At 39.1% G+C, this 27,482-nt stretch overlaps 3 protein-coding genes across 5 annotated transcripts; 1 reads left to right on the forward strand and 2 right to left on the reverse strand.

Moving 5' to 3' along the window:
* The first annotated feature begins 1,374 nt into the window (after positions 1-1,374).
* On the forward strand, positions 1,375-7,797 carry LOC117852848 (dipeptidyl-peptidase 5). The gene is made up of 18 exons (XM_072293073.1): positions 1,375-1,763; positions 1,885-2,066; positions 2,759-2,863; positions 2,956-3,027; positions 3,127-3,274; positions 3,765-3,847; positions 4,026-4,081; positions 4,664-4,800; positions 4,873-4,963; positions 5,098-5,163; positions 5,272-5,494; positions 5,911-6,012; positions 6,194-6,279; positions 6,405-6,531; positions 6,628-6,693; positions 6,789-6,880; positions 7,199-7,303; positions 7,528-7,797. Exons 1-18 carry the CDS (start codon positions 1,594-1,596, stop codon positions 7,639-7,641), a joined length of 2,025 nt encoding a protein of 674 aa, XP_072149174.1. The 5' UTR covers positions 1,375-1,593; the 3' UTR covers positions 7,642-7,797.
* Positions 7,798-10,340: 2,543 nt separating this feature from the next.
* On the reverse strand, positions 10,341-18,440 carry LOC117852847 (acylamino-acid-releasing enzyme). 3 transcript variants are annotated; one of them, XM_034735126.2, is made up of 18 exons: positions 18,150-18,440; positions 16,819-16,988; positions 15,199-15,306; positions 15,049-15,120; positions 14,811-14,958; positions 13,869-13,951; positions 13,299-13,354; positions 12,956-13,083; positions 12,770-12,860; positions 12,569-12,634; positions 12,099-12,321; positions 11,808-11,909; positions 11,622-11,707; positions 11,407-11,529; positions 11,107-11,176; positions 10,919-11,010; positions 10,718-10,822; positions 10,341-10,626 (listed from the first exon to the last, which is right to left on the reverse strand). In XM_034735126.2, exons 1-18 carry the CDS (start codon positions 18,353-18,355, stop codon positions 10,513-10,515), a joined length of 2,043 nt encoding a protein of 680 aa, XP_034591017.1. In that variant the 5' UTR covers positions 18,356-18,440; the 3' UTR covers positions 10,341-10,512. The 3 variants fall into 3 exon arrangements, with proteins under 3 accessions (XP_034591017.1, XP_034591018.1, XP_034591019.1); XM_034735127.2 differs by lacking the exon at positions 12,956-13,083 and having other exon boundaries at positions 12,770-12,955; positions 18,150-18,439; XM_034735128.2 differs by lacking the exons at positions 15,199-15,306; positions 18,150-18,440 and having other exon boundaries at positions 15,049-15,160; positions 16,819-16,847.
* A 1,415-nt stretch (positions 18,441-19,855) lies between these two features.
* Positions 19,856-27,278, reverse strand: LOC117852168 (uncharacterized). Its single transcript, XM_034734147.2, has 18 exons — positions 26,896-27,278; positions 25,046-25,215; positions 24,645-24,752; positions 24,490-24,561; positions 24,229-24,376; positions 23,706-23,788; positions 23,106-23,161; positions 22,545-22,669; positions 22,366-22,456; positions 22,200-22,265; positions 21,892-22,114; positions 21,590-21,691; positions 21,352-21,437; positions 21,131-21,253; positions 20,599-20,668; positions 20,414-20,505; positions 20,190-20,294; positions 19,856-20,091 (listed from the first exon to the last, which is right to left on the reverse strand). The coding sequence occupies exons 1-18, from the start codon at positions 27,234-27,236 to the stop codon at positions 19,978-19,980; spliced, it is 2,175 nt and encodes a 724-aa protein (XP_034590038.1). The 5' UTR covers positions 27,237-27,278; the 3' UTR covers positions 19,856-19,977.
* Between the last annotated feature and the right edge of the window lie 204 nt (positions 27,279-27,482).

The following is a 27,482-nucleotide window of genomic DNA, read 5'->3' on the forward strand; positions in this document are numbered from 1 at the left end:
CAATTTGGGAGCTTTCCTGCAATTCTGTCAATCAAAGGTTGGACCTCAATTCTTGTCAATCGTCTTAGGCTCAAAGGGAGACCAAGGTATTTGCAAGGAAAGGTTTTGATCTGGCGTGGCATGTTGTAAAAAAAGTTTGTAATTGTTGGCTTAACACAACCCTAGCATATCACTTATTGTGATCGGAGTAAGTCATTTAGCCTAGTAAAAAGTTCAAACGACCACTCCTCTCAAGTATGACTGAACTCTCAATAACTTCTAAACTATTTTTTTAGTTTAATTTACTCCCACAACTATCTTAATTGGTCCAACTACCTTTAGTAAGATTTTTTTTTGTTTCTCTATGCATATATAAGTTGAGTTTTAAACTAAAATTTTGTTGGGTGACAATGGACAATTAACTTTTAAAAATATATTCTTTATTATAATTCATACATATTTATATACCATAAGGATTAATTTACTATTAGATGTCATAACCTATCCAAATTATGACAAAACATAGTGTACTTTTTAACATTTGTTATGATGTCCGCTATATATCATGCTGCAAATTTTGAACTTAAAATTTCACTTGTGCATGGAGGACAAAAAAGTCAAATCTTAGTAAGAAATAAATTGGACAAATTGACATAGTTGTGGGAGAAAATTAAACCAAAAATAGTTTAAGGGGCTTATCCTCAAATTTAGCGCAGCTAAACAAAATAAGTTTCTTATGCATCAATTGCTTCCACCTAGAAAAATCATGAAAAATATATCCGATTTGACTCACGAAGCATTGAGGTAAAAAAAACTAACTGATTTGCATCAGATACTAAACAAGTTATACTAAGAAGTGACTGTGAGAAGTCACATCAAGTAGTTATTTTTGTTTCATATTGTTAGTCGAATTTTGATTAAGTGTATAGAAGTAGCAAGATATATTTCATGTGTATCTAATAAAACTAGTTTGGTGTAAGTAGATATCTGTGCATTTTCAATAAATTTGTCGAAAGTACGCAGAGATGTTTAACTTAGAACGAAGCTAAAATTATTTATCTATAGAAATTAATTTATGCCAAAGGAGCTAAGAGTCCTGGGTGAAGAAATATTCAGATGCTGAAGGTTTCTAAAACATTAGGGTGTCAGATCAAGCTTGCACATTTCCTCCATTTTTTTTGGAACATGGTGCAAAGTGCAAACGCACCGCGATGATGCCTGGTGCCTTGGTTGCTTCACCAAACTTACTATTCTTCAGCCATTGGAAATTTTTATTTCTTCCGGTCAACTAAAGGATCCATTCAATATTCAGACTCTTCCGCTGCTGCCTCGGTTCGATGATTTCCAGCTAGTAGCAAACTGCCAAGCATTTGCGTGGTTTTATACTTCTATCCAATGGCCGACGAGCACGAGCACAATTGTGTCGAAAATTCACTCGAAATTTCGTATCCCAAAAGATGCTGTCTGCCTGTTCGCCTCACTTGATTTGGGTTAAGTGAGCAGCAGTTGACTACAGTAGCTAACTGCCACCGCTCTGCCGCGCGCACTCCGAGCTCGAGCCTCTCATCCACTCCCCCGACGCGCCGCCCGCGCGATCCCGACCTGACGGCGGCGATGCATCCCCCCGCCGCGGGCGGCGCCGGGAAGGCGACCGCGCCGTACGGGTCCTGGGAGTCGCCGATCAGCGCCGCCGCCGTCTCCGCCGCCGGGAGGACCGCCGAGGGGCTCGCCGTCGCCGGCGACGGCCGGCTCGTCTGGGTCGAGACGCGTCCCGAGGAAGGAGGGTACGCCCAGCCACCCGCTCCCCGTTTTCACAGAGACCGCACCCGAAATTTTAGAACTCAGCAAGTCAGCATTGTGCACGGTTGTTTTGTCTGAAGCTGTGATTTTTTTTTTCGTTGTCAGGCGCGCAGTCCTCGTGAAAGAATCGACGGAGTCAGGCGGCAAGGCACGGGATGTGACGCCGCAGGGGTTCGCGGTGCGGTCCCTCGCGCAGGAGTACGGCGGTGGTGCATTCGCCGTGCAAGGGGACGTTGTTGTCTTCTCCAACTACACCGACCAGCGTCTGTACAAGCAAACAATCGGAGGTAATAAGGAGCTGAACTTACGTTTAACAGCGACTATTGTCCTTTGTGGACTATCCTGCTGCATTCACCTTTGCTCACCTACTCACCTCCTTCAAAACCTTGTCTTGTTGTCACTATTGGTCACTTAATGCCAAATATACTTCCGAGCTTCAAACCCAAAATGCTGCATGTATCTGTCTGAAATTGTGCGCTACGATGAGCGCTTATGCCCATGATTCATGTGCTGCGAGAATGCTGAAATGGTGAATAAGATGTCAGAAGGCAAAACGTGGACCATGAAGTGTACAAGCTGGGCAGGGTCTAGGATCTGCATTTGTTTTTTGTGAGGCACTAACTAAACTTTGTCCAGAGAATTAGACAAAAAGTTCTATTTTGTACCAAACTTAAGCTTTTTTCCACTGTTGACTTTATAAGCATCATATTAGTATCTTTATTTATTAGTAAAATAGTACACACAATGGTTGAATCTCCATGCTTTTGGGATTCAAAAGAACATCGGAAAATAGGAAGTATCCAGTTTTGATTTCTTTTGGAACTGTTGCCTATCTTTGAATTGGAAAGTTTGATTCTGCAAACCTTTATGGTCCTAAGTCATGGACTAATAAAGGGGCGTCACTGTATTCTCCTAACTCATGTCTAAGAAATCACAAGCTGTAACTAATCTCTCAAAACCTTTTCCTTGTTGGTTTCAGATAACTCGCCACTACCGTTGACACCAGAATACGCCGGATCAGTTGTACGCTATGCTGATGGTGTCTTTGATCCTCACTTTCATCGTTTTGTAACTATAATGGAAGGTGATTATTCCTATTCCATGTATCATGTCAATAGTGCTGCTATGCTTACAGTTATTAGTTAATATATAAAAATAAATCGTATTTGACCACAGATCATCGCCAGAACAGCTCAAATCCCATCACTACAATTGCTGCTGTAAGAATAAGTGATCAAGATGTAGAAGGTAAGAAATTATTGGGTTATGTACCTAGTGCTGTAAGTTGTTTCTAAGAATTAAGATGTTTAGGCTTATTTGTAAACTCTACATCTTTCTTTGCATCAGAACCTACTATGCTGGTCAGCGGCAGTGACTTTTATGCCTTCCCACGTGTTGATCAAACTAAAAAACGTATGGCATGGATCGAGTGGAGTAACCCGAATATGTCATGGGATAAATCACAACTATGGGTTGGATATTTCAACGAGAAAGGGTACTATATTATTGCATCCTTTTGTTTTACTCCTTTTTTATGAAATAAAGAAATGTTCTACACATATATACTTGTAACTTCAACAGCTGCTGGAGTCCCCTTTTTTTCATTAACTGAAATGTGTCACTGGATCTTGAGCATGGAGTCTTTCATGCCTATTAGCTACATATACTGAGGATTTGTCTATATTTCATATCACTCTGACTCTATACTTGTATTCGGTCCAGAGGAAATGAGTATCTGATCGAGATTATATTTAACATAGTCTAGCTATTGTCTTATTCAGAACATGGGTTATTGTAACAGCATATGCATTTTGCTTTGGATCTAAGGATCAGTTTTATTGGTTATTCATCTGTTCCAATCCCATTTCTTTTTTTAAAAATAAAAGGGATCAATGGTTGAGTTTCTTATTGCTTCAAGTATGGATGAATGTTTCATGACCTTCTCCCAAGATTTACAGATTTATTGCAGTGCTTATTATGTGCAGAGAGGTAACAAAACGGATCTGTGTTGCTGGTGGAGACCCAACACTAGTAGAATCTCCTACTGAACCCAAGTGGTCTTCAAAAGGTATTTGCAATTCAATCCTAATTTTTTCTTAGTTTTACATGCATTTTAAGTGTTACGATTCAAGGACATGGAGAGGCGACTTTCTGCATGTTGCAATCATTCACTAGGTTTTTTACTTCACTAGAACAAATGCAACTATATTTAAAAATCTCACTCAATTTAATCAACTTTGCTCTAGGGGAGCTGTTCTTCATAACAGATCGTCGGAGTGGGTTTTGGAATATTTACAAATGGGTATAATTTTCTATTGCACTTGTATTTGTTTGATTGTTTCTATTTAGTTGCCTATTGATCTGATTGCACTCCTAGGTTTGCAAATGCATATATGTCTATATTTGCCTGAAACCCCCATATTGATCATCTGTTTTATATGTACCGCTTGCACCCACTTTTTCAGTCTGATTCCTTTATATAAGAAATAGTTATATTCTTCATCCATGCATATCTATCACAGGAACAGCTGTTATTTTGGCAACTTCATGTAGCCAACAGTTGATATTTGTGTTGATAGCCTACTATCTCTAATAAGAAGGGTGCTAACTCAAAATAATATTATGAACTCATATATCATTTTTAAAATTATCTTTTTTTTTTGTCTCATATCTATAACAAAATCAATGGGACATCAATTTGATGCGCTGCCTCCAAGTAATTGAAACTGTTCAACAATTTAGACCTGTCCGTAACAGTTAAGAGCTCAACACCTTCTGCTGGTTTACTCCAAAAACTTGACCATTACATCATCAAAGCATAGAACACAACTGTTTATGCCACTCTTCCTGTTATCAAATTTATGTGCTGATTTGTGTATGACAGGATGAGCAGAGAAATGTGGTAACAACACTGTATTCACTTGATGCTGAATTCTCCAAGCCCATGTGGATTTTTGGTGTCAGCTCCTATGATTTCCTTGGAAAAGACAACTCAAGTCACAAAATCATTTGCTGTTACAGGTTTTTCACATTTTCTGTTTGTTGGATATTTGGCAGTTACAGAAGAATCAGCATGCATTTTTCTTAATCCAGGCAGAATGGGAAGTCATACTTTGGGGTGCTTGACTATGATTCAGAGTCCTTTTCAAAAATTGGCATCCCCTTCTCTTCTGTAAATAACATAGTAAGTACAATATCTGATGATTTACCTTAATAACTATTTGAAATGCTACAATTTTCTTTTTGTAAGATTAGGTACTTAATGCTCAAACTTATTAATGTTGTGATGCTTTATCTTAATGCTTGCTGATTTGCTAGGTGTCTGGAGATGGATCCTTCTACATTGAGGGTGCATCTGCTAGTCTTCCAGTATCAATAGCAAAGGTTCACTTAACTGCTTTAATTGATTGGTTCTCTCATATCCTCCTGTCAACTATTGATATTAAATCCTCCAGTGTACATTTGTTTTTTATCCTTTGTTGTTTCCACCAGGTGACACTTGATGAAAGGGGAACTATGGCAACCAATTTCTCTATAGTTTGGTCTTCCTCAGAGGATGTTGCAAAATTTAAATCCTACTTCAGCTTGCCTGAATTTGTGGAGTTTCCAACTGTGATACCTGGTCAGCATGCATATGCTTATTTCTATGCTCCGTATAATGATATTTTTCAAGGTTCATCAGAAGAAAAGCCGCCACTAGTGGTCAGAACCCATGGTATTCAATTATATCTTCTCCTGTCCTTTTCTCTTATTCTAAATGTCATCATGTTAACAGCTTCATGTTATATCAGAATTAATCAGCAAAAACATTTGTTATGGTTCAGAAAAATTATTGGATCTCATGTACGAATTGTCTATCAGTATAGAACAGTGACAATTGTTTGCCTGTACTTCAGTCTTTTTCTTTGTTTGAGTGTAGTATCTGTTAATTCAGTCTTTTCTTTTACATAAATTGCTAGCGCACTTTGATGGTAAAGGAGCATATGATGGTCCACACTAACTTGATTTATCAATTCCATGAATTGCAACGAGTAGTGAAATAAATATTTTGCTTCAATTGCTTGGCAAAGCATCAGAGTCGAAAATTTTCTTAGCATTATTGTAATTTCTTTATACCACTTCAATGTTTAGGTGGACCTACAGCTGAAGCACAAGGGGTCCTGGATCTTAGCGTGCAGTACTGGACAAGCCGAGGATGGGCATTTGTTGATGTTAACTATGGGGGAAGCTCAGGTCCTTGGCCCTTTTTTTTTCAGCTTATATATCCAATAAAGAACTCAACGTTCCTTGTACTTCCATATCTGATGCATTAAGTATTCAGTGATGAATGTCCATCTCTTATTCAGAAGCACCTTAACTTTGTTTGTGATAAAAGATTTTGGTGTTGATAGTTATTGATGTTTCTTTCTTGAAGGCTATGGGAGAGAATTCCGAGAGAGGCTTTTAGGGCAATGGGGTGTTGTTGATGTAAATGATTGCTGCAGTTGTGCTACATTCCTGGTATGTCTTGTTCAGATTGACGAACTCAATTTGTTAAATTTTGTAGATGCCTGTACTCAGCATTTACAATGGCTACTAAAAAAAGATGAATGAACATGCATGCTGATGCCATGCTGATTATTAAGGTGGAAACCGGAAGAGTGGACGGGCAACGGCTTTGTGTTACAGGAGAATCTGCTGGTGGATTCACAACTTTAGCTTGTCTTGCTTTCAGACAGACCTTCAAGGCTGGCTCATCTTTATATGGGGCAAGTTACGATTCCCGTGAAGTTTTCTCTCTTTTGGGTTCAGGATAATACCAGCTAAGAGCTTATACATGTGGGTTATGCTATGTTTATAAGCAGATAGCTGACTTAGCGGCATTGAGGGCAGGAATGAACAAGTTTGAAGCATACTATATTGATAACCTTGTGGGTAAGGAACTTTGCACTCGTCTATACTGGAAACTGAATATCCATTTTTGTTTCCATGGTTTATATTAACAACATTACTGTTCCTCCAATTTTCAGGGAATAAACAAGCTTACTTTGAGAGATCACCAATAAATTTTGTTAACAATTTTTCATGTCCAGTGATTTTGTTTCAAGGATTGGAAGACACAGTAAGGCTACAAGCTTGACCTGAACTTGCACAGTGGAGATTTGCTAACCTAAGTCGAGTTTCAGAACATGCCTGGAAACCCCTAACTACTAATAGCATTTATGGAATGTATTGGTTATGCTTCACTTAATGCAAATAGAGATGAACATTCACATCCACTTAATGCAACATCTAGAGATGAACAAATTCCAAACTGTCAATCAGAACCTTCTAGGAATAACTTGCCAGTTTGCCAGTCTTCACCATTCTTATCATGAGCATTTAGCTACCGTTTTCAGTATCTGCTCTCCTTATCAGCTTTCACCTATATGATCTTCAGGTTGTATCACCAGATCAGGCAACGAAAATATACAAGGCGATAAAGGACAAAGGTCTTCCAGTTGCTTTGGTTGAGTATGAAGGGGAACAACACGGTTTCCGCAAGGTCTATAATTACTCTGTTTACCCACCACACCTTCTATGTCACATTGAGTCTGAACAGTAAAACACTGAGGTGCTCGACAAAATTGAGTATTTATTATACTGTTAAACCCGCTATCTGCAGCTGCTTTGTATCGAGTCAAACTTTTTTAATCATTTGGATAAACTCAAAATCTACAGTGCACAAGGGATAGCTAGCTCATGTCTAACATGCATTCCTTGGAACAGGCTGAGAACATCAAATTCACCTTGGAACAGGAGATGGTGTTCTTCGCAAGATTAGTGGGGAAATTCAAGGTGGCTGATGACATAACTCCAATCAAGATTGAAAACTTTGACTAGCCCCTGCTTGTAAACGTTTATTTTAAAATGGCAGCAATCTGCATTCTGTTTACCCACCATCAACTGCTGAACTAGTCAGCTTAGATGCAACTTGGTACATGCTGCACATTCTTACAAGACTACGACTACGAGCAATAATGGAACAAGCTTTCCTTAGCTTTTTTTTTTTTGTTGATGTTGGTCTGTTTTCATACTCCTCGATTCGTTGGCACGCGAAGGGACAAAGGCAGTGCTACTGCTTGACCGCGATTTAGTTTTTCCTGTTTGGGGTTGAATTTTAGATAATTTGGTGGAAGCACTGCAAATCCAAGAGAAGTAACAGCCCCTGAAGCTCTTTTCGGTCCAACTATTTGTTGTCCTCAATTGAAGCAGTAAAATCATGATATGCAGCACTATGTCATTCCTTTTAAAATGTGTTCCTTTAGCCTGTATCAGATATTAGACTTTTTCTGAACAGGACTTCACTAGCCTTTGCATTCCATCTTCAACGGCCAAACCATTTGCATACCGGGACCATATCCGACTACATCAGCGGCATTATCATTCTCGCCATCAGCTCTCTTCCTATTCTATGTATGTTCATAACATGCAAGTATAATTGACAAAACCGCAAATTTATTGTCCTAGCTGATTCATGGGACGGGGCTTCTCTACGAGGAGAAATCATGCAGTAAAATTTAATTTCCTCACGTTCAGTATCATCCTACAGCTTCGCTCTCCTGATGATTTTGTCACTGCGCGCACGGGGCGATTGGCAGCTGCGATGGCAGCGCGTTGTCCTGTTGTCCATGGCTTCGCGGTGGTGCTCGAGTCCGCATTGATCGGTGCTTGGCTGGATGAAGATCGAATAGTGTTCGACCGTGATCTCGATGGCCTTGCTTTCGTCTACGCACCCCAGTGTCAGCGGACTCGAGTAGGGAGGAACACGCAGGCCGAGACATGCGCGCGCGGTGGCGAACATGGCGAGACTCTTCAACAGCTCAAACCGGTGGTGAGACGCCGGCGACCAGCACACCTTGAGCGCCGGGGCTATTTAATTATTTGCTATCCTAACAAAGACCACTCCGAAGCCACTTTTAAAATGGCACCAACATATTGGTGAGAGGATTAGTCTACACTTTTACCTTTTTCTGATGTGGCGAGCCATGTCCTCACTCCAGCGTGGATAGAGCATGACAAATGATCATAATGCCTTGCTTTCCTCCTATTAGCCATCCATTCTACCTTCTCCTGTCACTTACATGTGGGACCCACACGTCAGGATCATCTTCAACCTCCTGCCACTTACGTGTGGGACCCCTGAGTCCTGAGTCCTGACTCCTGACACTCAGCATTGGGTTGATTTGTTTTTCTAGACAACTCATCTATTGATTTTTTTAGACAAACATCACGGATTGATTTGTTTTTTAGACAAAAAAATCATCTACTACTTAGGGTCGAGAGGCACTATTTGGGACCCAAGAATATTTAAAAAACCATTTAAGTCAATTTGAGACTTCAGTTTAGTCTTGTTAACTTACAGATACTCAAGAAACTGACTTAGTCGATGTTTCTCCCGCTTTAATCTGTCAAACGGTTTTTTGGGCATCTTCAATAATTCTCATAACCGGTGAAAAGGTCTCTACACATTTAGCAGATCTGGATTCGACTCCTTATGGGAACAAATTAAACAAATCTAAAATAAAAAATATATACAAAATAGGTTAGAGATTCCCAACCGACTTCAATCAAAAAAAATATTCTAGTAACCACGAGAAAATACTAGAGAAGTGATAACTCTATAAAAGGGTGGAATAATCTATTTGATCCCTCAACTTTCATATTAGGCTCTAATTTATCCCTCAGCTATCAAATTAACTAACATAATTCCTAAAAAAATGATTATCATGTACCTTAAACTTTTATTTAGGCTCAAAGTTTACCCCTGATTACGTGTGACGTCCCATATTGGCATGCGAATCAGCTATGGTTGGTGCAAAGCGAATCAATGTACATATATAAATTGGTTATTTCACCATGATTTCTTCGATGTGTTCAATGTATCATAAATATATGGTTAAGTGGTCAAGGGGTGAGCAAAAATAGCAAATTGTAAAGCATTTATTTTTAGACACACAAGATCATCAATCACTCTTCACTCATCTTTGATATGCATTCTAGGTCGATCTATCACTTCAATACATGCTAAGAACCATCATAGATATACCGCATCACACCATATGTGAAGCAATATGTGAAACAGAGTCCAAGTGAAAAGATTGAGAACTGAACTGGTCAATTTGACAGTTGTGGGACAAATTTGAGCCACGGAGGAACGTTTGAGGGATGAAAATGACTATTCTGTCCTTAGAGCCTGTTTGGTAGAGCTCCATCTGATTCTAATTCTTTATAGGAGCTGATTCTCTGAGAGAAGTGATTCTGTGACTAAAAGTAATTTTCTTTAATTTTCTAGTATAAACTCTTAAAATCAGGATGGAGAATCACTTCACAGAATCAGAAGAAGCTACTTTTTCCAACTCCCAACCCTCTTAGTTCATTTCAGAAAATCACTTCACATAATCAGCAGAGAATCAGTTCTTTCTAAAAATAAAATTATTTGGTAGAACTTCTACGGGATTCAATAAAAGATCAGCTCTGGAAGCTCTGCCAAACAATAAGGAAAAAAATCCTCCCAAGAAGAGGCAGTTCTGGCTACGACGGACGAAACTGAGGATACAAAGAAGTATCCAGACCAGATTGATATAACAGCGACAGAGTAAGCTTTCGATCGACACCCCACACAATAACAATGGCTAAACAACATTCATACAAGCTTACAGTGGCATACTCCATGAAACGAAAGCCATGGATACACCCGTTTCTTCGGGAAAATCAGTCGAAGTTTTCGATCTTGATTGGAGGTATATCATCTGCCACCTCGAATTTCCCGACCAATCGGGCAAAGAACACCATCTGCTGCTCCAAGGTGAACTTGATGTTCTCCGCCTGTTCGAAACCACGAAAGAAGTTACAACCTCATGCCAGCCGTGGGATGAAGGTCTCTAGGAAGAGGATAGAAATGCGGTTTGCTTGCAACCTTGCGTAGCCCATGCTGCTCCCCTTCGTATTCCACCAAGGCGACAGGCAAACCTTTCTCTTTCAAGGCCTTGTATATCTTGCGTGCCTGATCTGGTGGCACAACCTGAAAAAAACAACAAATCAGATGAACAACAACTATGTCTAGTTATAGAAACGTTGATATAACACATCTACTATAGTTTCTGGCCAGCGCATATACCTTATCCTCCAGCCCTTGAAATAGAATCACCGGGCATGTAAACTTATCAACAAAGTTGATTGGTGACCTCTCATAGCAAGCCTTTTCATCTCCTGAAAGACCAGTTCGAAGAGGTAATCAGTCAATCGGACGGAGACATTAAGCCACTCATCTTCTCCGAAAGCAAAATAGTTCTACACATTTCTTACCCACGAAATGGTCGAGATCATGTTTCTCGAATTTGTGTGTCTCCTCTTTCAACAAAGAAAAGTCAGCAACCTGCTTGTTGGCAACACCGAAACAGAGTTAGTTCTTATCATGCACATCAAAGACTAAAAATCCCTGGCTCCTAGCTGCTGCCGTATTGTTGGTGGCCCCAAGGACCACGCCCATAACATTGGCACTTCCAAAAGGACTAAGAGGATGAATGGAATTGACTAGCCAGAATGCAATAAATATGTGGTCTCTATTTATGGTAAGTAAAAAGAAATCTAGAATGTTAAACTTACACCATACACAGAAGCTCCAGCCTTGAATGTGTTTCTGAATGCAAGTGAAGCTAAAGTAGTGTATCCACCTGCTGATCTCCCAGTTATACAAAGCCGTTCTCCATCTACTTTCCCGCTCTCCACCTTAACAACAAAAACAATCGATGCATTGAAGTGCTTTGTTATCATTGCTAAAGTTGCCACTGTGATAATACAATCATTCCTTCATGATGTACCAGGAATATTGCACATCTGCAGCAATCATCAACATCAACAATACCCCATTTCTCAAACAGTCTCTCCCGATACTCTCTCCCATAACCTTCAGTTCATAAATCAATTCAATTTAAGGATAACGTGATTGAGTAACAAGAAGTTCAGAAGACTTAATTACAATCAAATAGTGAGAGTTCAAGACAAACCAGTGCTTCCTCCATAGTTAACATCTACATATGCCCAACCTCTACTTGTCCAATATTGAACATTGAGGTCCAGAATTGCACGCGTTTCAGATGTAGGTCCTCCTGAAAATTATTCAGAGTATCACATCATTTTGAAGTTTTGTCTGAAAGAAACCAATAACCTACTTAATGGAAACTTTTGTTTTATTTAAATAAACAAAGAAGAAAAACACCTAAAGCTGAGTAATATTTTTTTAGAACAAGCAACATAATTACATGAGACATAAAAAAAGGATTCGATAGTTCACTTACCATGAACTTTAACAAGCAATGGAGGTTTTTCATCTGGCAAACCTTGAAAATTGGGATTTGAAGGTGGGTAGAAATAAGCATAAGCTTTCTGGCCAGGGATCAATGTTGGAAACTCAACAAATTCTGGTGTGCTCAAGAAAGATTTATATTGTTCAACACCTAGTGTGGATGACCAGATTATTGAGAAATCAACAACTTTTGTTCTGTTCGCATCCAAATTCACCTGGAAGAAATAACAGATGCATGCCTCATCAGTTAGTAGTCAATAGAAAAATTTAGTAGTTTAGAACATCATTAATAAAAAAACCTTTTAGTCCCAAGCAAGTTGGGGTAGGCTAGTAATTAAATCCACAACAAGAGTTGCCAAAGAGAAGATGTAATCTTCACAGTGATAAAATAAAAGAGCAGAAACAAAACAAAGACCACATTATCAAGACATAATAAAATTGTGTGTATAGCATCCTATAAACCTTAGCAAGTGACAATGGAACACTTGCAGAAGCACCTTCAATATAGAAGTAATCATCTGCAGCAACCTGTGAAACCAAAGTAACAGCTTATCATAACTTACAAGTGCAAACCAAGTAAGGCCAACATAGACAATGAATCAGACATGTTTTATAAAGATTTTGAAATAGAGGTAGTGCAGATTTGGAGTTTTGGACATGTACCACATTAGATAAATCAGAGAAGGGGATGTCAAGCAGTGAAATAGAACCTGAATCACATTCTAGAACACCAAGATATGACCTTCCCTGCTGCCTGCATAACGTAGTTATTTTATGAAGTTGTTTGACAATGTGATGTTTCACCGATAAATGACAACAAAGTGAACAAATGTTCACCATCATCAAAACCTGTAAGTGAAAATGATGTGATTGCTCTTTCCAAGAAAATCGTAAGAGCTGATGCCAAAAACCCACAAAGGTCTTGTGAACTCAGCATCTAGTGTATATATTGGAACAACCTCATTGGTTTGTTCAAACTGATAACAAAGAAGTATAGAAACATTATATATGAAACACAATTTGGATGGTGAACTCCATAATAAAGAAGGAATGCAACAAGAATATTGACTTGGTCCATTAATGAGTCATGTCAGATTTGTAACTTCAACAACAACCTTAATCAAGATGTAGGTCTAAAAAACACTTGCAGCATAACGGGGAAAAATCTTAGTATTTGCGGAGAACTAGTTACCCATTTATAAATGTTCCAAAATCCACTCCCTCTGTCAGTTATAAAAAACAGTTCTCCTGCAAGTTTGAATGTATTAGACATACTTTTGGAACATAATGACAGTAGTCAGCAGCCATAGTATTGTATAAGCAAACTCATCATTACTAAAGTGGCACAGGAGACAAACAAGCACAAGAGACAGAGATGTACACAAATCTGTTTGCATTTGTACAAGAATAAGATGCATAACCAATCACTCAACCATATCCCATAGGTAATAATTATCGCTAGAGTGCCATTTTGGCCATCTAACTCTAAAACCGGATATTTTTTTGACCACCCAACTACAAAAACCATACACATCTAGCCATCTAGTTGTTTTCGTTGGTGGTTTCACTTACTTGGACGATAAGTGGCACTGTGGCAGTAGCACACTTACTTAATATTTTTAAAATATTAGTTAAAAAGGGTTAAAAATAAAAAAAACTACCCCTTTCTCTCTCCCCTCATGGTTGGATGGAGAAAAAAATTAGAATTTTTACTTTTGAAAATAATTAAGAATACATAAAAATATAGCTTGAAAAATTGTACCTTTCAGGGACCATTTAGGCTCAGTAGGTGATTCCACTAACATTTGATTAGCACCAGCAACACAAATCCGTGTTTCCAAGTCACTAAGACATACAAGAAAATATGGGGGCTGAATCAGCAAGACAGCAACAGTTGGAAAGGGGACTTCAGCCACATGAACTTGTGCAATGGATTGTAATGCTAGAGCTTTCTACCCAAAATAAGCATAATACCATAATGCAATGTTATATTTTTTTGAACAATAATGCAAGGTTATAATGAAACAGTTACACAATCTCCTGGTTAGCAAATGGGTGTTTGCCAATGTATTCGGTAGAGCTCCATCTGATTCTGATTCTCCACGGGAGCTGATTCTCTGAGAGAAGTGATTCTGTGGCTGAAAGTGATTCTCTTTGATTCTTTTGCATAAACTCTTAAAATCAAGATGGAGAATCACTTCATTGAATCAGGAGAAGCTATTTTTTTTAGCTCCAAGCCTCTTAGTTCATTTTAGAGAATCACTTCACAGAATCAGGAGAGAATCACTTCTCTCTAAAAAACTGCTTGGCAGAGCTCCTGCTGGATTCAGCATAGAATCAGCTTTGGGAGCTCTACCAAACGCACCCTAAATATGATATGATTGTAATTCCATTCTTGACTAAAAGAAGAATGTGCAAGTTCAAGGAAAATTGATAACTCTTGAAATGTGCTGTGTCCTTCACCTACAATGTGATGCATACTATTTAACATATGAAGTGGCATTGCAAGCCATGTTTGGATCCTTGTGAATATTCATGGAATGTGGAGGTATTATGCATGAAGATCGTCCTGAACTCCTGATATATTGCATGCTCCAACTTATGCAGACTTTTTTCTTAGTCTATGATAGCTACTAACTTTACTTATGGCATACATTAGTGCAAGTAAAAAAATGTCCACATATCTAGTTAAATATAGATTTACCCGCTTTCAGAAAAGTAGCCAACCCAAAGTTCTGATTTATCCCATGGCATGTTTGGATGACTCCACTCAATCCATGCCATCCGCCTTTTGTTTCGATCAATTCGTGGAAAAGCATAGAAGTCTCTGCCACTTATCAGCACCTTTGGTTCTTCAATATAGAAATATGTGTGATCATACCATGAAAAGCAAGCATAGTTCTAACTTGGTATAGAGGCAGTAACATTTCTGAAATTCTTACCATGAACTTGTTCACCGCTTAAGTTTATAGCAGCAATTGTTGTGGTGGGATTCAAGCTGCTCATTCGATGGTCTATCAAGAAACGGGAGCATGGTGTAGTAGTTTCATGTCCCTAGAAAAGTAATGAATTCCATGTTATAAGCAAGGTACCTTCCATCACTGTGATATAACGGCTGAAGTGAGGATCAAATACACCATCAGCGTAACTGATGTTGGGCGCACTATAATCTGGTGTAAGAGGCACAGGTGGACTTCCAACTGACAAGGAGAAATAATCATTGGAAAGAATTTTAGAATGAAAAAATACACTATTTAATACATCATTGCATCTTATTAAATTTTATTTGGTCAATTATCATAAAAATCAAATATACTATCTCAATTAATATGATAAGGCCATCTTGTTAGATCTTCTGAACACGCAACATCATCTTATTGGTTCATTGTTTGGCAGTTTTAGCAGGCCTAATTGGTTGAAACAATGGCAAAGAGTGGTGTGCCACAAATTCAGTAGTGGCCAAATTGCTTGCTACAACTATTGCTATATCTGACTGGAGAATGTGTGTATGATCAGTGGACGTGTGCTACAAAGTGCGGTCTGTTGCAGTTGACATGAAACAAACATAAACCTCACTTGATCAAAGTTTCCTAACTTCGAAATATCAAACTGTGGAATGATAAATTAGATCTTTTATGACATGGATTCCTCATATATGTTGACTGGTAACAGAACATTCTCATGCAATCATGATTTGTAAGGACAAACAGTTTAGCTAAAATATGTATTGATTTACATACATGATGTTCATAACTACATTTCTTAGTACACTGAATCATGCTCTTCAGTGTTTTTTTCCTCTTTTTCAAGGCACATAACACATTGCACTCATGCTGCCACTTGGAATGCAAATGTATGCAATTTAAAATTAATCATCTACAGTAATATTCAAAGTAAACAACACATCATTTCAACTTGGGTATGTTTCTTTATGGACTCTGATTCCATTATCAGTTTAACTGCACCAGTCCCAAGAAAAGGTTGCAACTGTTGGAGCATATTCCGGAAAGGTCATATTCATACGTCAACTGCAGCACGCTGCCCACAGCCAAAGAATATTGATCAAGACTCCGGTGGAGCTAGCATCACAACATCAGTTGCTGTGTCTCCTACATCTAATGCATCAGGACTGTTGGTGTCATAGCTTGCCCCATGCCCACATCCATTCGTGGCCTTTAGAATTACACGGCCTCCAGCTCTGAGCACTGTCCCAGCTCAAGGACGAGCTGTCTTCGAGGGGTGACGTGTTAAGTTAAAGTGTGCCAATTCCATAAAAAAAAAGTTAAAGTGTGCCAGCCCTGGCCAGTTCGGCAGCAACAGATAGGATTAGTTTGTTCAAGTTTATTAGCACATAGGAATATGGGATTAGTTAGTATCTTGGATAAGATTTGTTAGTGAGTTTGTTACGCACCTTGTCTCATTGTCTATAAAAGGCTTGCCTCATAAATTAGGCAAGCAGGAAATACATCAAAGAAAGCAGCTCAGAGCCTCCAGAGGGAGGACTGAGTTAGCTGATCTATTCTGCTGTTCGTGTATCCAGTCCAATCAATAGTCTACTTCCTCCGTCCCAAATTAATATTCGTTTTGGTTTTTCTAGATACATCCCTTTTGGTATGTATGTAGACATAAATATATATCTAGGTGTGTTCTAGAAAAGGCAAAATGAATAGTAATTTGGGACGGAGGGAGTACAGCAGCAGCAGCCTACTTACTTCCAACGGTTTGCTTGTACAGGCGTTGATCCTTGTAATTTGAGAACACAACAACATTATTGTTAACCGCAAATGCACCACCTCCATATTCGTGAACCAGGGTACGTGCTGCAAACTCCTGAGGTATAACATCCACAGGCTTATCCTCCTCTTTTACAATGACCATGCGCCTGGACACAAATTCAGTCAAATATGATTAAAAAATAAAATATTTGAAACACAAACTGATTGAATGTTGCCAAGGAGTTGAAACGCTTGAAACATTGTGACAGACAAACAAACACCCTAGCTGGACAACGAAAGGATAATCTCCTAGAATGTAACAAAGCGCGCAGGGCTACATCAAGGACCAGCAAAAAACTACCAAAAACAGAACTATTTAATGTGGCACACTACTAATCAACTGTAAATGAAGTCAACAACTGCCAGAACGTTTCATGTGCACACAAAAGGAAACACACTGGTTCAATATTTTCTAAGTAGTAGCAATATGTTATGTGCAGACAACAGAAACAGAATGCAATCTGTGTTCTCAAACTCTGTTTGCTTTCCTTTTTTTCTTTTTGATGAGAGACATGTAGGTCTATTGAAACATATTTATTTTGTAGCAACTTTCAGCAAGCTACTTTATCCACCAAGTACTTTTAGTTAAGTTATTATTCAGCATGTCCTGTTTTAACATGTTTTAACAGGTGAAACTGCATTACTTGGTCTATTTAATGCTCCATTTATTTGTACTTGTATTGCTCTATTCAAACCAACAAAAACAACAAAGACTTCAGTCTAAAAAATAATGGGGTAGGACAGAGATGAAACCCGACAAGAGCCATACGAACAGAAAAGGAAGTTAAAAATATTATAAAAAATGCAGTATATATGCTAGTGGGCCGTTCTATTATAGGGTGATACTTTGACTACAAAATCAATTTTTGACCGAGAATGGTAGCCTTGCACAAGTACAAACATAGGCCAGAGATCAAACCCAACAAAAGCCATATGAACAGAAAAGGAAGTTAAATATATTATGAAAAATGCAGTATAAAGTACTAGTGTTACTATAATATAATACTCCGGCCGTTCTATTATAGGGTGATACTTTGACTGTGCAAAACCGACTTTTGACCAAGAATGGTAGCCTTGCACAAGTACAAACATTACGACAGTTCAAAACTAGGATGTGCAAATTTGGGAGACCCTTCATATATGTTGCAGGGTTTAATTTACAAGATATAAAAGCTACCACCATCAAGATTTCCAGAAACATCACCGTGCCCACAGTTTTTGACGCGTTAACCAGTTAATCTCAGAAGTGAAAAGCTAATAATAATTACCCTTTCTCCTCAGGGCGGGTCTCGATCCACATGAGGCGGCCGTCCCCGGCGAGGGCGATGCCTTTGAGGTGCTTTTCGGCGCCGGCTACGACGTCCGCGGTGACCGGCGACCTCCAGGACCCGTAAGGTGCCGTCGTGGGCTTCACACCACCGCTGGCTGTTGAGGCACCGTCGGCGGGTGAGGCTGCGTGGGAGGAGGACGACATGCCAGGCGGCGAGGCGAGGGCGCGGCGGCGGCGGACTCGGGGTTGGCGCGGCGAAGTTTTGCAATGGCCAAGTCTGGTGGCTCCTTTCTGTTTTAGTGGACTGTTTTTTAAGGATACTGAGTGGACTTTTCGTTTACCTTTGCCACTGAATTCGTCATCGGTTGATTTAAATTTTAAGGCGATGAATCAGCTTTATATATAAAATCCAATTGGCACATATTGTACGTACGTGAGCGTCGTGGAGCTGAACCACGCTTGAATTAGCATATATACAAGTGTTCAACATGAGTGTGTTATGAGAGTGTTTCGATGGTCTTTAACATATGCCCCATTTAAAAAAAAAAATCTGTGCCACGTTATTTTAGAGACAATCTATAACTGTATGGTATGGTTCTATTTCTTCACCGTCCATTATAATATGGTTCTCTTCTTTTGCCAACCATTCATGACGTCATGGTGGCCTTTTTTACCTCTTACTTGGAGCCCGCGTGGCCATGCAAGACCTGCTACCCTGCTCCGAAGAATCTCCTTATCTTCATCTCTTCTCTACCTAGGATTCTAGGACTACAGAGTAATGGTGATGTTAATAAATCCTTTTATTGACTCACTCCGTCCCATAGGACTAATGGAGTAATGGTGATGTTAATAAACCCTTTTATCTACTCACTCCGTTTCAAATTGTAGGCCGTTTTGATTTTCCTAGATGCAGAGATTGATTTAGGCCCTTTTGTTGGGGTCAATGACCCCGACGATCTTTCGCAAAACCAATGAAATTACTGTTGTCCGATGTTTAACAACGGTAAATATCCTGGCCTGCAACAGTGATGACCCAGGCGCTATCGCATGCTGGATTCGCCCATGCGTATGTGTAGATGCATATAAACATTTATGAATCTAGAAAAATCAAAACGACTCCTAGAAGGCTAAGACTAATGTTGATACATATAAACTTACCCCTTATTGTAACTTTACTCTTTCCGTTCCAAATTGAAGTTCGCTTTGCCATTCTAGGTTCATTATTTTTACTATGCACATAGATATACACTATGTCTATATACATAGCAAAAGTTATGAATATCAAAATGCCAAAACGACGTACAATTTGGGACAAAGGGAGTAACCAGCTACAGGGACTTGTATAGGTCCCATAGGACCAAATTCTTAGGGCTAAATTCAAGTTTAAATCAAATTCTAGAAATTGATATAGCGCTCCTCTTCCAAACCGGCTCTGCAGGGACACTAGATCATGTTTCTTAATTCTTGCAAGAACTAGGCAGAAAACGTTTTAGTCTGTTTATTAGCAGGGGAGTCACTCAAAATGGTGTTTCCCATGAGAATCACCTCCCTCTTGGCACGTACGATCTCACGATCTCCTCCCTCCTCTCATATACAATCACCATACTAGCCAAACGATTGCATAAAGCGCCACAATTGTTTGGTAGTACATAATCATCTCCATCTCACATGAACGGAAATAAGTATAGTTGGAACAGAGGTACATACAGGGCAAAATAAGATTTCGATCGGTGAACGTTTAGTACTGTATTCTCAAAAGAAACTAATATGCTAAATTACTTTGCTAAGCATGTCATTGGCATACATGTACAAAACTTCGAACTGGATCAATCGAAGTTCTCAATCTTGATTGGAGTTATATCGTCTGCTACCTCGAAGTTCCCAACTAATCTTGCAAAGAACACCATCTGCTGCTCCAAGGTGAACTTGATGTTCTCAGTCTGTTCAAAATTGATAAAGTTATAAAATCCGTGCAGGTCAATTGAATTTGCTTGAAAGCCTGAAACGCAAGTACGTAGTATAACAGTGAGGTTACAACCTTGCGGAACCCATGTTGCTCCCCTTCGTATTCCACTAAGGCAACAGGCAAACCTCTCTCTTTCAAGGCATTGTATATTTTGCGTGCCTGATCTGGTGGCACAACCTGGAAAACATTAAATCAGATGAGCAGTTCGCAGGGGTAACCTCATCATATAACTATACTATGCTATTGAAACACCAATATACCACAAAGTAATGCAGTAATGATTGGTCAGCACATACCTTATCCTCCAACCCTTGAAACAATATCACTGGACATGTAAACTGATTGACAAAATTGATTGGTGATCTCTCATAGTAAGCTCTTTCATTTCCTAAAGGAACAGGATGAAGAAGTAAATGTAAATTAGATTAAGGAATTGGGTTAGCATCTTCCAAAAGAAATGTTTTGATAAAACATTTCTTACCCACAAGATTGTCCAGATAATGGGACTCAAATTTGTGTGTCTCAGCTCTCAACAGAGTCAAGTCCCCAACCTAATCAATTGGTAATACATCAACACAGCTGGTTATTATGGATGTCTATTACTTAAACAAAAGCCTTTATTTCAAAAAAAAACATAAACAAAAGCCAAAATTACATAACAATATCAATCAAACAAATGCTTCACAAGCCAAAAGCGTATTTTGATAATTCTATTAATGCAAATTACCAAGCACACATGCATTCTTTCTTTAGCTCCTTCAGAAATCAGAAAGTATGCCAGGTTTGATATACCATGCAATATCAATATAAGAGTGTGCATAGAAGTATAGGACCAACATGTTACTGCAAGTTGCAATTCTGAGAGAGGCACATGCATCAAACAAGGTAACTGGCACTTAGACAAAAGGATAACGGGGGTGAGCGGTAAATTGCCAAGCAAGAATAGAAGAGAGAAAATATCTGGTGTATATTTACGGCAAACACAAAATAGATTCTAGAAAGCTAAAACTTACACCATACAAAGAAGCTCCAGCCTTGAATGTGTCTCTGAATGCAAGTGAAGCTAAAGTAGTGTATCCACCTGCTGATCTACCAGTAATACAAAGGCGCCGCCCATCTACTTTCCCACTCTCCACCTTAGTAAAAGAAGTAATCAAGCATCAAAGTGCATTCTTATCTTCAACAAAAAGTCAAAATGCTAATTGACATTACAATAACTGCTCCAATGATGTACCAGAAATCTTGCACAGCCGCAACAATCATCAACGTCAACAATACCCCATTTCTCCAAAAGTCTCTCGCGATACTCTCTTCCATAACCTTCAGTTTATGTTTCAATAAAGTTCAACATTTGGTAGGGATATGGTTGTAGAAATGAGCTGGAGTCTTAGGCAAGACAACTTATAACAAATAAACTAAGTTTACACCTGACTGTACAGAAAGGGTTTAATCTAAACAAGTTGAGGACAAACCAGTGCTTCCTCCATAGTTAACATCAACATATGCCCACCCTCTACTTGTCCAATACTGGACACTGAGGTCCAAAATTGCACGTGTCTCAGCTGTAGGTCCTCCTGAAAATTGATAAGAGTATTAAAGGATACCATGGTTTTCATCTGAAAGAAAAGAAAGAATCCAGTAGCCTATTTAACAAAACCATTTCTTTCAGTTAAGTAACCAAGAAAAGAAAAAATCCAGCTGAAAGACCTGCATAATTCTTTCGATGGATCAAACTAAATAATTATTTCAAACATCAAAAGGCTGCAATACTTACCATGCGTTTTCACAAGCAATGGAGGTTTTTCATCTGGCAAACCTTGAAAATTGGGATTTGAAGGGGGGTAGAAATAGGCATAAGCTTTCTGGCCAGGCTTGGATGTGGGGAACTCAACAAGTTCTGGTGTGCTGAAGAAAGGTTTATATTGTGTGACATCTGGAGAGGAGGACCAGACTATTGAGAAATTGACTACTTTTGTTTTGCTCTCATTTAATGTCACCTGGATGACACAACAGATGCATCAATTGATAGTCGATACACAAAATTTGGTGGAAAAAAAATCATGGACTTGACATCTGTTAAACCTTTGCAATAGACATTGGAATATTTGCAGAAGCACCTTCAATATAGAAGTAATCATCTGAAGCAACCTGCGAGACCAAGCAAGTAACAAGCCATTATACATAACAATTCACAAAACATATACACTTCAATTTTCCAAAATGTGGTGATGAAGATCTGAACACATACCACATTAGATAAATCAGAGAAAGGGATGTCAAGCATTGAAACTGAACCAGAATCGCAATCAAGCACACCAAGATATGACCTTCCTTGCTGCCTGGGTGGCATAGTTATTGCAATGGTAAGTGAAGATGGTAACAAACAAAAGTGAAAAATGATGAACAAATTTTCACTGATATCAATACCTGTAACTGAAAATGATGTTGCTGTTTCCAAGAAAATCATAGGAGCTGATGCCAAAAACCCACAATGGTCTTGTGAATTCAGCATCTAGTGCATACACTGGAACAATCTCATTGGTTTGTTCTACCTGATGACAACGCAGTGTGTAGAGAAATTATATGGCAGATACAGTTCAGATGATGAATAATGATAGAAAAAGGAGATGCAGCAATAATATTAATTTAGCTCGCTCATAAGTCATGAGCTCCAAATTTATACTAATGGCAGCAATCTCAATCATCCAAAATGATGTTACCACATACTCCCTAGGTTTGAAATAATAAGGCTTATTTATAATTTCGTTAGGACAACCCTATTAATATATATTTTGTGACAAAGTTGATGCCATTAGATTTGCATTCAGAAATACATTTTTATGAGTATACTTTTGTATCACATAAGTGAAATAGTAATAGAGTAATTATTGGTCAAAGCCTTGTCCAAACGAAACAAAAATGTTCCTTATAATTTCAAATGAAGTGAGTACTGTCCAAAAATATCGAGAGTTGAGAGAAACTACTCACCCATTTGTAAATGTTCCAAAATCCACTCCCTCTGTCAGTTACAAAAAAAAGTTCTCCTGCAAGTTTGAATGCATTAGATGACATATGGTATGAAGTTACGTTGATCAGTCGTAGCAGTATGTGCTGTAAAATATATTGTTATTACTTATCAGGGTTCCATAGGAAATAATCATTCAATCACTAAGGTAGTGTGAACTGCAGACAAAAAAGGACCCCTCAAGCAGCAATGCATACATTCGGCTGGTCAATAACAAAGCACATTATTTCCATTTACCTAAAAAAGGAATTTGTGTATACATATCATGGAAATGGACTAAACTAGTTCATTTATTTGGAGCAAAGAAAGCTAAAGAAATTGTTGAATGCTGCATGATGTAAGACAAACAGAAACAAGTTACATGAAATCTCAATAGAGCATAATTAGCTCCAATTTCTGATGGGACAGCTGATAGAAGACTTGAGTGAGAAAAAAAATAAAATTAAGAGTCTCTTCCCACAAAAAAAATATTAAGCTGAGGTTATTATAACTTAAGTATAACACATAAGTAGCATTTTTTAAAATCATTAAGAGTCCATACAAATATAGCAGGAGCATGGTACCTTCGGGAGACCATTTAGGTTCAGTAGGAGATTCAACCAACAGAGGATTGCCACCAGCAACACAAACCCGTTTTGCCAAGTCTCTGCAGACACCCAAAAAAAACGTGGGGCTAAATCAGCAACAGTCAGAAGGAATTTCTGCTAAATGTTCAGTGTTTCCAAAAGAATCACAGTACCACAATGTAAGCTCAATATAACAGCCCCACATAGTCTCTAGGATTTTAGCAATTCAGTGTTTGCATATGCAAGTTTCAAGTCTCAATAATTTATCCATTCATCATAATAAAAATATAAATCCGAGTAAAATAACAGGTGAGAAGGAGGAAGTACCTGATTTCCTACTGCTACTTCTAGAAATTTATTGTGTTAACTAAAATCTGATGTCTCATCTTTTAGATATTTATAAAATAAAGTGGCCCCTAGGGTATTTAATAAATGAAGTGACCCTTATGTAGCATGTCGATATCCAAATGTCCTCCTGATACATTGCCTAATATGTTATTCAGAAGATAACGACACTTACCCACTTTCAGAGAAGTGGCCAACCCAAAGTTCTGATTTATCCCAGGGCATGTTTGGATGACTCCATTCAATCCATGCCATCCGCCTCTTATTTTGATCAATGCGAGGGAAAGCATAGAAATCGTTGCCACTGATCAGCTCTTTTGGTTCTTCAACATAGAAAATATGTAAGCTACTGTTGTGAAGGGAAGATGGATAAAGATCAAAAGCAATCATAGATCTAACTTGGTATTAGTTGGTTATAACATTCTGGAAATCTTACCAAGAGTACCATCACCGCTCAAGTTTATAGCAGCGATTGTTGTAGTGGGGTTTAAGCTGCTCTTTCGACGGTCTACCAAAATATGTGAGCATGTTAGTAGTTTGTTGTGTAACTACATATATTGAAATCAGATCATAGGTTAAGTACTCAAGTACCTTCCACCACAGTAACATAACGGCCAAAGTGAGGATCAAATACGCCATCAGCATAACTGACGTCCGGTGCACCATAATCGGGTGTAAGAGGCACAGGTGGATCACCAACTGACATGGTAAAATAATCATGCATGATTAAAAAATATATAATTAGGAAGCATATTTCTCATTGCATATTTTCCAAAATATGAAAAGGTTAGTAAGCATGATTTGGTCAAAGGTGCCAAGTATTAAAAAATGGATGGACTAGGATGTGGTCGCATGTAAATGTACAGAATTTTCCAGATTACTAAACACCATATCCTTACATTTTTGTTTATGTTCTTAATGAACACCTATTGACTACTATTAGTTTAAGCCAGCCTCAACAGTAAGAGAATAGCAGACTACTTAGTACTTACTTCCAATTGCTTGCTTGTATAGACGTTGATCCTTGTAATTCGAGAACACAACAACACTCTTGTCAACTGCAAATGCACCACCTCCATATTCTTGAGCCAAGGTGCGTGCTGCAAATTCCTGAGGTATAACATCCACAGGCTTATCCTCTTCCTTTACAATAACCATGCGCCTGAATACAAATTTAGGTAAATACAATATGAAAAGTATTAGTTCAAAAACAGATTAATTGAGAACTAGCATATCAGCTGTACTTGATATGCGCACGCACGTGGATTTAATGATGACCAAGCAGTGTAACAATATGTTCTGTTATACAACATCATTCTTCTGGTATCATTTTGATTACAATGCAATTGCTCACACATGCGACAGCAGAAACAAAATGTAACTTGGGTTCTCAAATTGCGTTAAGTTTTTATAAAACAGCTTCATTTTGTAGTAACTTTCACTGAGAAACTAAACCTGCCAAATCTTTTTGCTGTTGTACTCTGGTGCATGTCCTGTTTTAGCTTGTTCATACCAAGGTTCTTAACGCCTCACCGCCTAGGCGACAAGTCTAACTAGAGTACTAGACGCCTAGGCAATGACTTAAGAACCTTGGTTCATACAGTAAAAACCACATTAGTCGATCTATTTCTTGTGCCTCAACACTTCACTCGCACGGAATCACATATTCCTTTGACGGTGTCTTTTTTTTTTTCTCGAACACGCAGGAGAGCTGCATATCATTATATTAAGAAGAAAAAAGGGATAAGAACCCTTACAGCACCCACACACGTTTCAGATCAGCTAGCTCTTACGCCTTTCTTACACACCACTATGGAACCATACAAACAACCGACCTCGACCTAAACATTCACTCCTCAATTGGCACTAGAGCAAGAAGGTGCTTAACTCCTTGAGCTTGAGCCAAACCCCACACATGTAACTCCTCGCTGGCCGACAACAGAGCTCTGGCAACAGTTGGAGAGGCCCCATAAAAAAACACAGTGGTTGCAATGGTTCCACAATGTCCAGGCTCCCAGAATAACCCACATAACACTCACCGGACATAGAACTACCCCAATGTAGCTTGATGCCTTACAAACTATAATAACAATCACATATGCACAAAGTGACCAATAAATAACCCACAATTAACCCAATCATAACAAAAAAAAAACTAGACAGTAGCTTTACACAAATTATCAACCATGTGTAATACATCCAACATTGAAGTCCTTCAAGTCTGTGAAGTATAAACTCAGAGCACTTTTCATGTTGCATGGGGTTTATTGGTTTAACCAAAATATACAGAAACAACAATAAAGCCTATTACTCACAAGCAAGTTGGTAGGCCACTTAAGCAGGTTGGGGTTTAATAAAAAACAAGCTAGGAGCATCAAAATGTTCAGGAGCACCATGGCGCTCAAATGTCAACGCATTAGCCGCTAAAGCTTGATGCCCCTACAAACTATAATAACAATCACATATACACAAAGTGACCTAAACTATGATTAACTCACAATCATAATAACAAAAAAACTAGACAATAGCCTTACACCACAATTATCAACCATGTGCAATACATCCAACATCTCAGTCGCTCAAAGCTGTGAAGCACAAATGCAGAGCATTTTTCATGTTGCACGGGATTTATTGGTTTAAACAAAATATACAGCAACAACTATAAAGCCTTACTCACACAATTAAAAAAAAAGCCTATTACTCACAAGCAAGTTGGATAGGCCACTTAAGCAGGTTGGGGTTTAATCAGAAACAAGTTAGCACCATAAAAAATTTCAGAAACACCATCGCTCCCAAACATCAACGCCTTGGACACTAAAACTCGGAGGCGGATGTCAGTTACCCTTTCTCCTCGGGGCGGCCCTCGATCCAGAGGAGGCGTCCATCCCCAGCAAGGGCGATCCCTCCGAGGCGCCTGTCGGCGCCAGAGACGACGTCGGCGGTAATGGGCGACCTCCAGGACCCGTACGGCGCCGCCGCGGGCTTGTCGCCGCCGGCCGCCGCCGTGGCGGGCGGCGCGGGGGAGGCGGCCGAGGAGGTGGAGGACATGCGGGGCGGCGAGGGGCAGGCTCGCCGGTGGCGGAAGCGGGGGAGTGCGCGGGGGAGTGCGCGGTGGAGGAGGTGGGCCGGGGCGGAAGCGGGGCCGCGAGCGGTCGAGAAGATGGAGGCGAGGCGTGTCGCCATTTGCGGGGTGCGGGCTCTGTTTTATAAGGTTTTTGTGTGGGGTTTTGGTGCAGGTGCAGGACTGCAAGCTCATGCTCATGAGCTCATCCAGAGTTATCTGTTGACTCAAACTACACAAGCATGTGGAATTTCTCTCAAATCCAGCAGAAATCGGTTTGAAAAAACAGCAGAAATCGAACCATTTCATTTCATGTCGAATTCTATCTTTTTATTCCAAACAGCCCACTGTTTGCTGATGAGCTTCAC

Source organism: Setaria viridis, chromosome 4, assembly GCF_005286985.2.
Source record: "Setaria viridis chromosome 4, Setaria_viridis_v4.0, whole genome shotgun sequence".
NCBI classification, from domain to species: Eukaryota; Viridiplantae; Streptophyta; class Magnoliopsida; order Poales; family Poaceae; genus Setaria; species Setaria viridis.

What these genes read in the sequence shown, in the direction of transcription:
- LOC117852168 (XM_034734147.2), bottom strand. Translation starts at nt 27,236, where the DNA reads ATGGCGACACGCCTCGCCTCCATCTTCTCGACCGCTCGCGGCCCCGCT. An exon ending in ACCTAAATGGTCTCCCGAAG is followed by an intron (nt 23,162 to 23,705) that starts GTACCATGCTCC and finishes TCAAACTTGCAG; the next exon opens with GAGAACTTTTTTTTGTAACT. An exon ending in TTATCTGGACAATCTTGTGG is followed by an intron (nt 20,506 to 20,598) that starts GTAAGAAATGTT and finishes CTGTTCCTTTAG; the next exon opens with GAAATGAAAGAGCTTACTAT.
- LOC117852847 (XM_034735126.2), bottom strand. Translation starts at nt 18,355, where the DNA reads ATGTCGTCCTCCTCCCACGCAGCCTCACCCGCCGACGGTGCCTCAACA. An exon ending in TTATATCACAGTGATGGAAG is followed by an intron (nt 15,121 to 15,198) that starts GTACCTTGCTTA and finishes GTTTCTTGATAG; the next exon opens with ACCATCGAATGAGCAGCTTG. An exon ending in TTCAAGGGCTGGAGGATAAG is followed by an intron (nt 10,823 to 10,918) that starts GTATATGCGCTG and finishes TGTTTTTTTCAG; the next exon opens with GTTGTGCCACCAGATCAGGC.
- LOC117852848 (XM_072293073.1), top strand. Translation starts at nt 1,594, where the DNA reads ATGCATCCCCCCGCCGCGGGCGGCGCCGGGAAGGCGACCGCGCCGTAC. An exon ending in AAAATCATTTGCTGTTACAG is followed by an intron (nt 4,801 to 4,872) that starts GTTTTTCACATT and finishes TTCTTAATCCAG; the next exon opens with GCAGAATGGGAAGTCATACT. An exon ending in TCTCTTCTGTAAATAACATA is followed by an intron (nt 4,964 to 5,097) that starts GTAAGTACAATA and finishes CTGATTTGCTAG; the next exon opens with GTGTCTGGAGATGGATCCTT.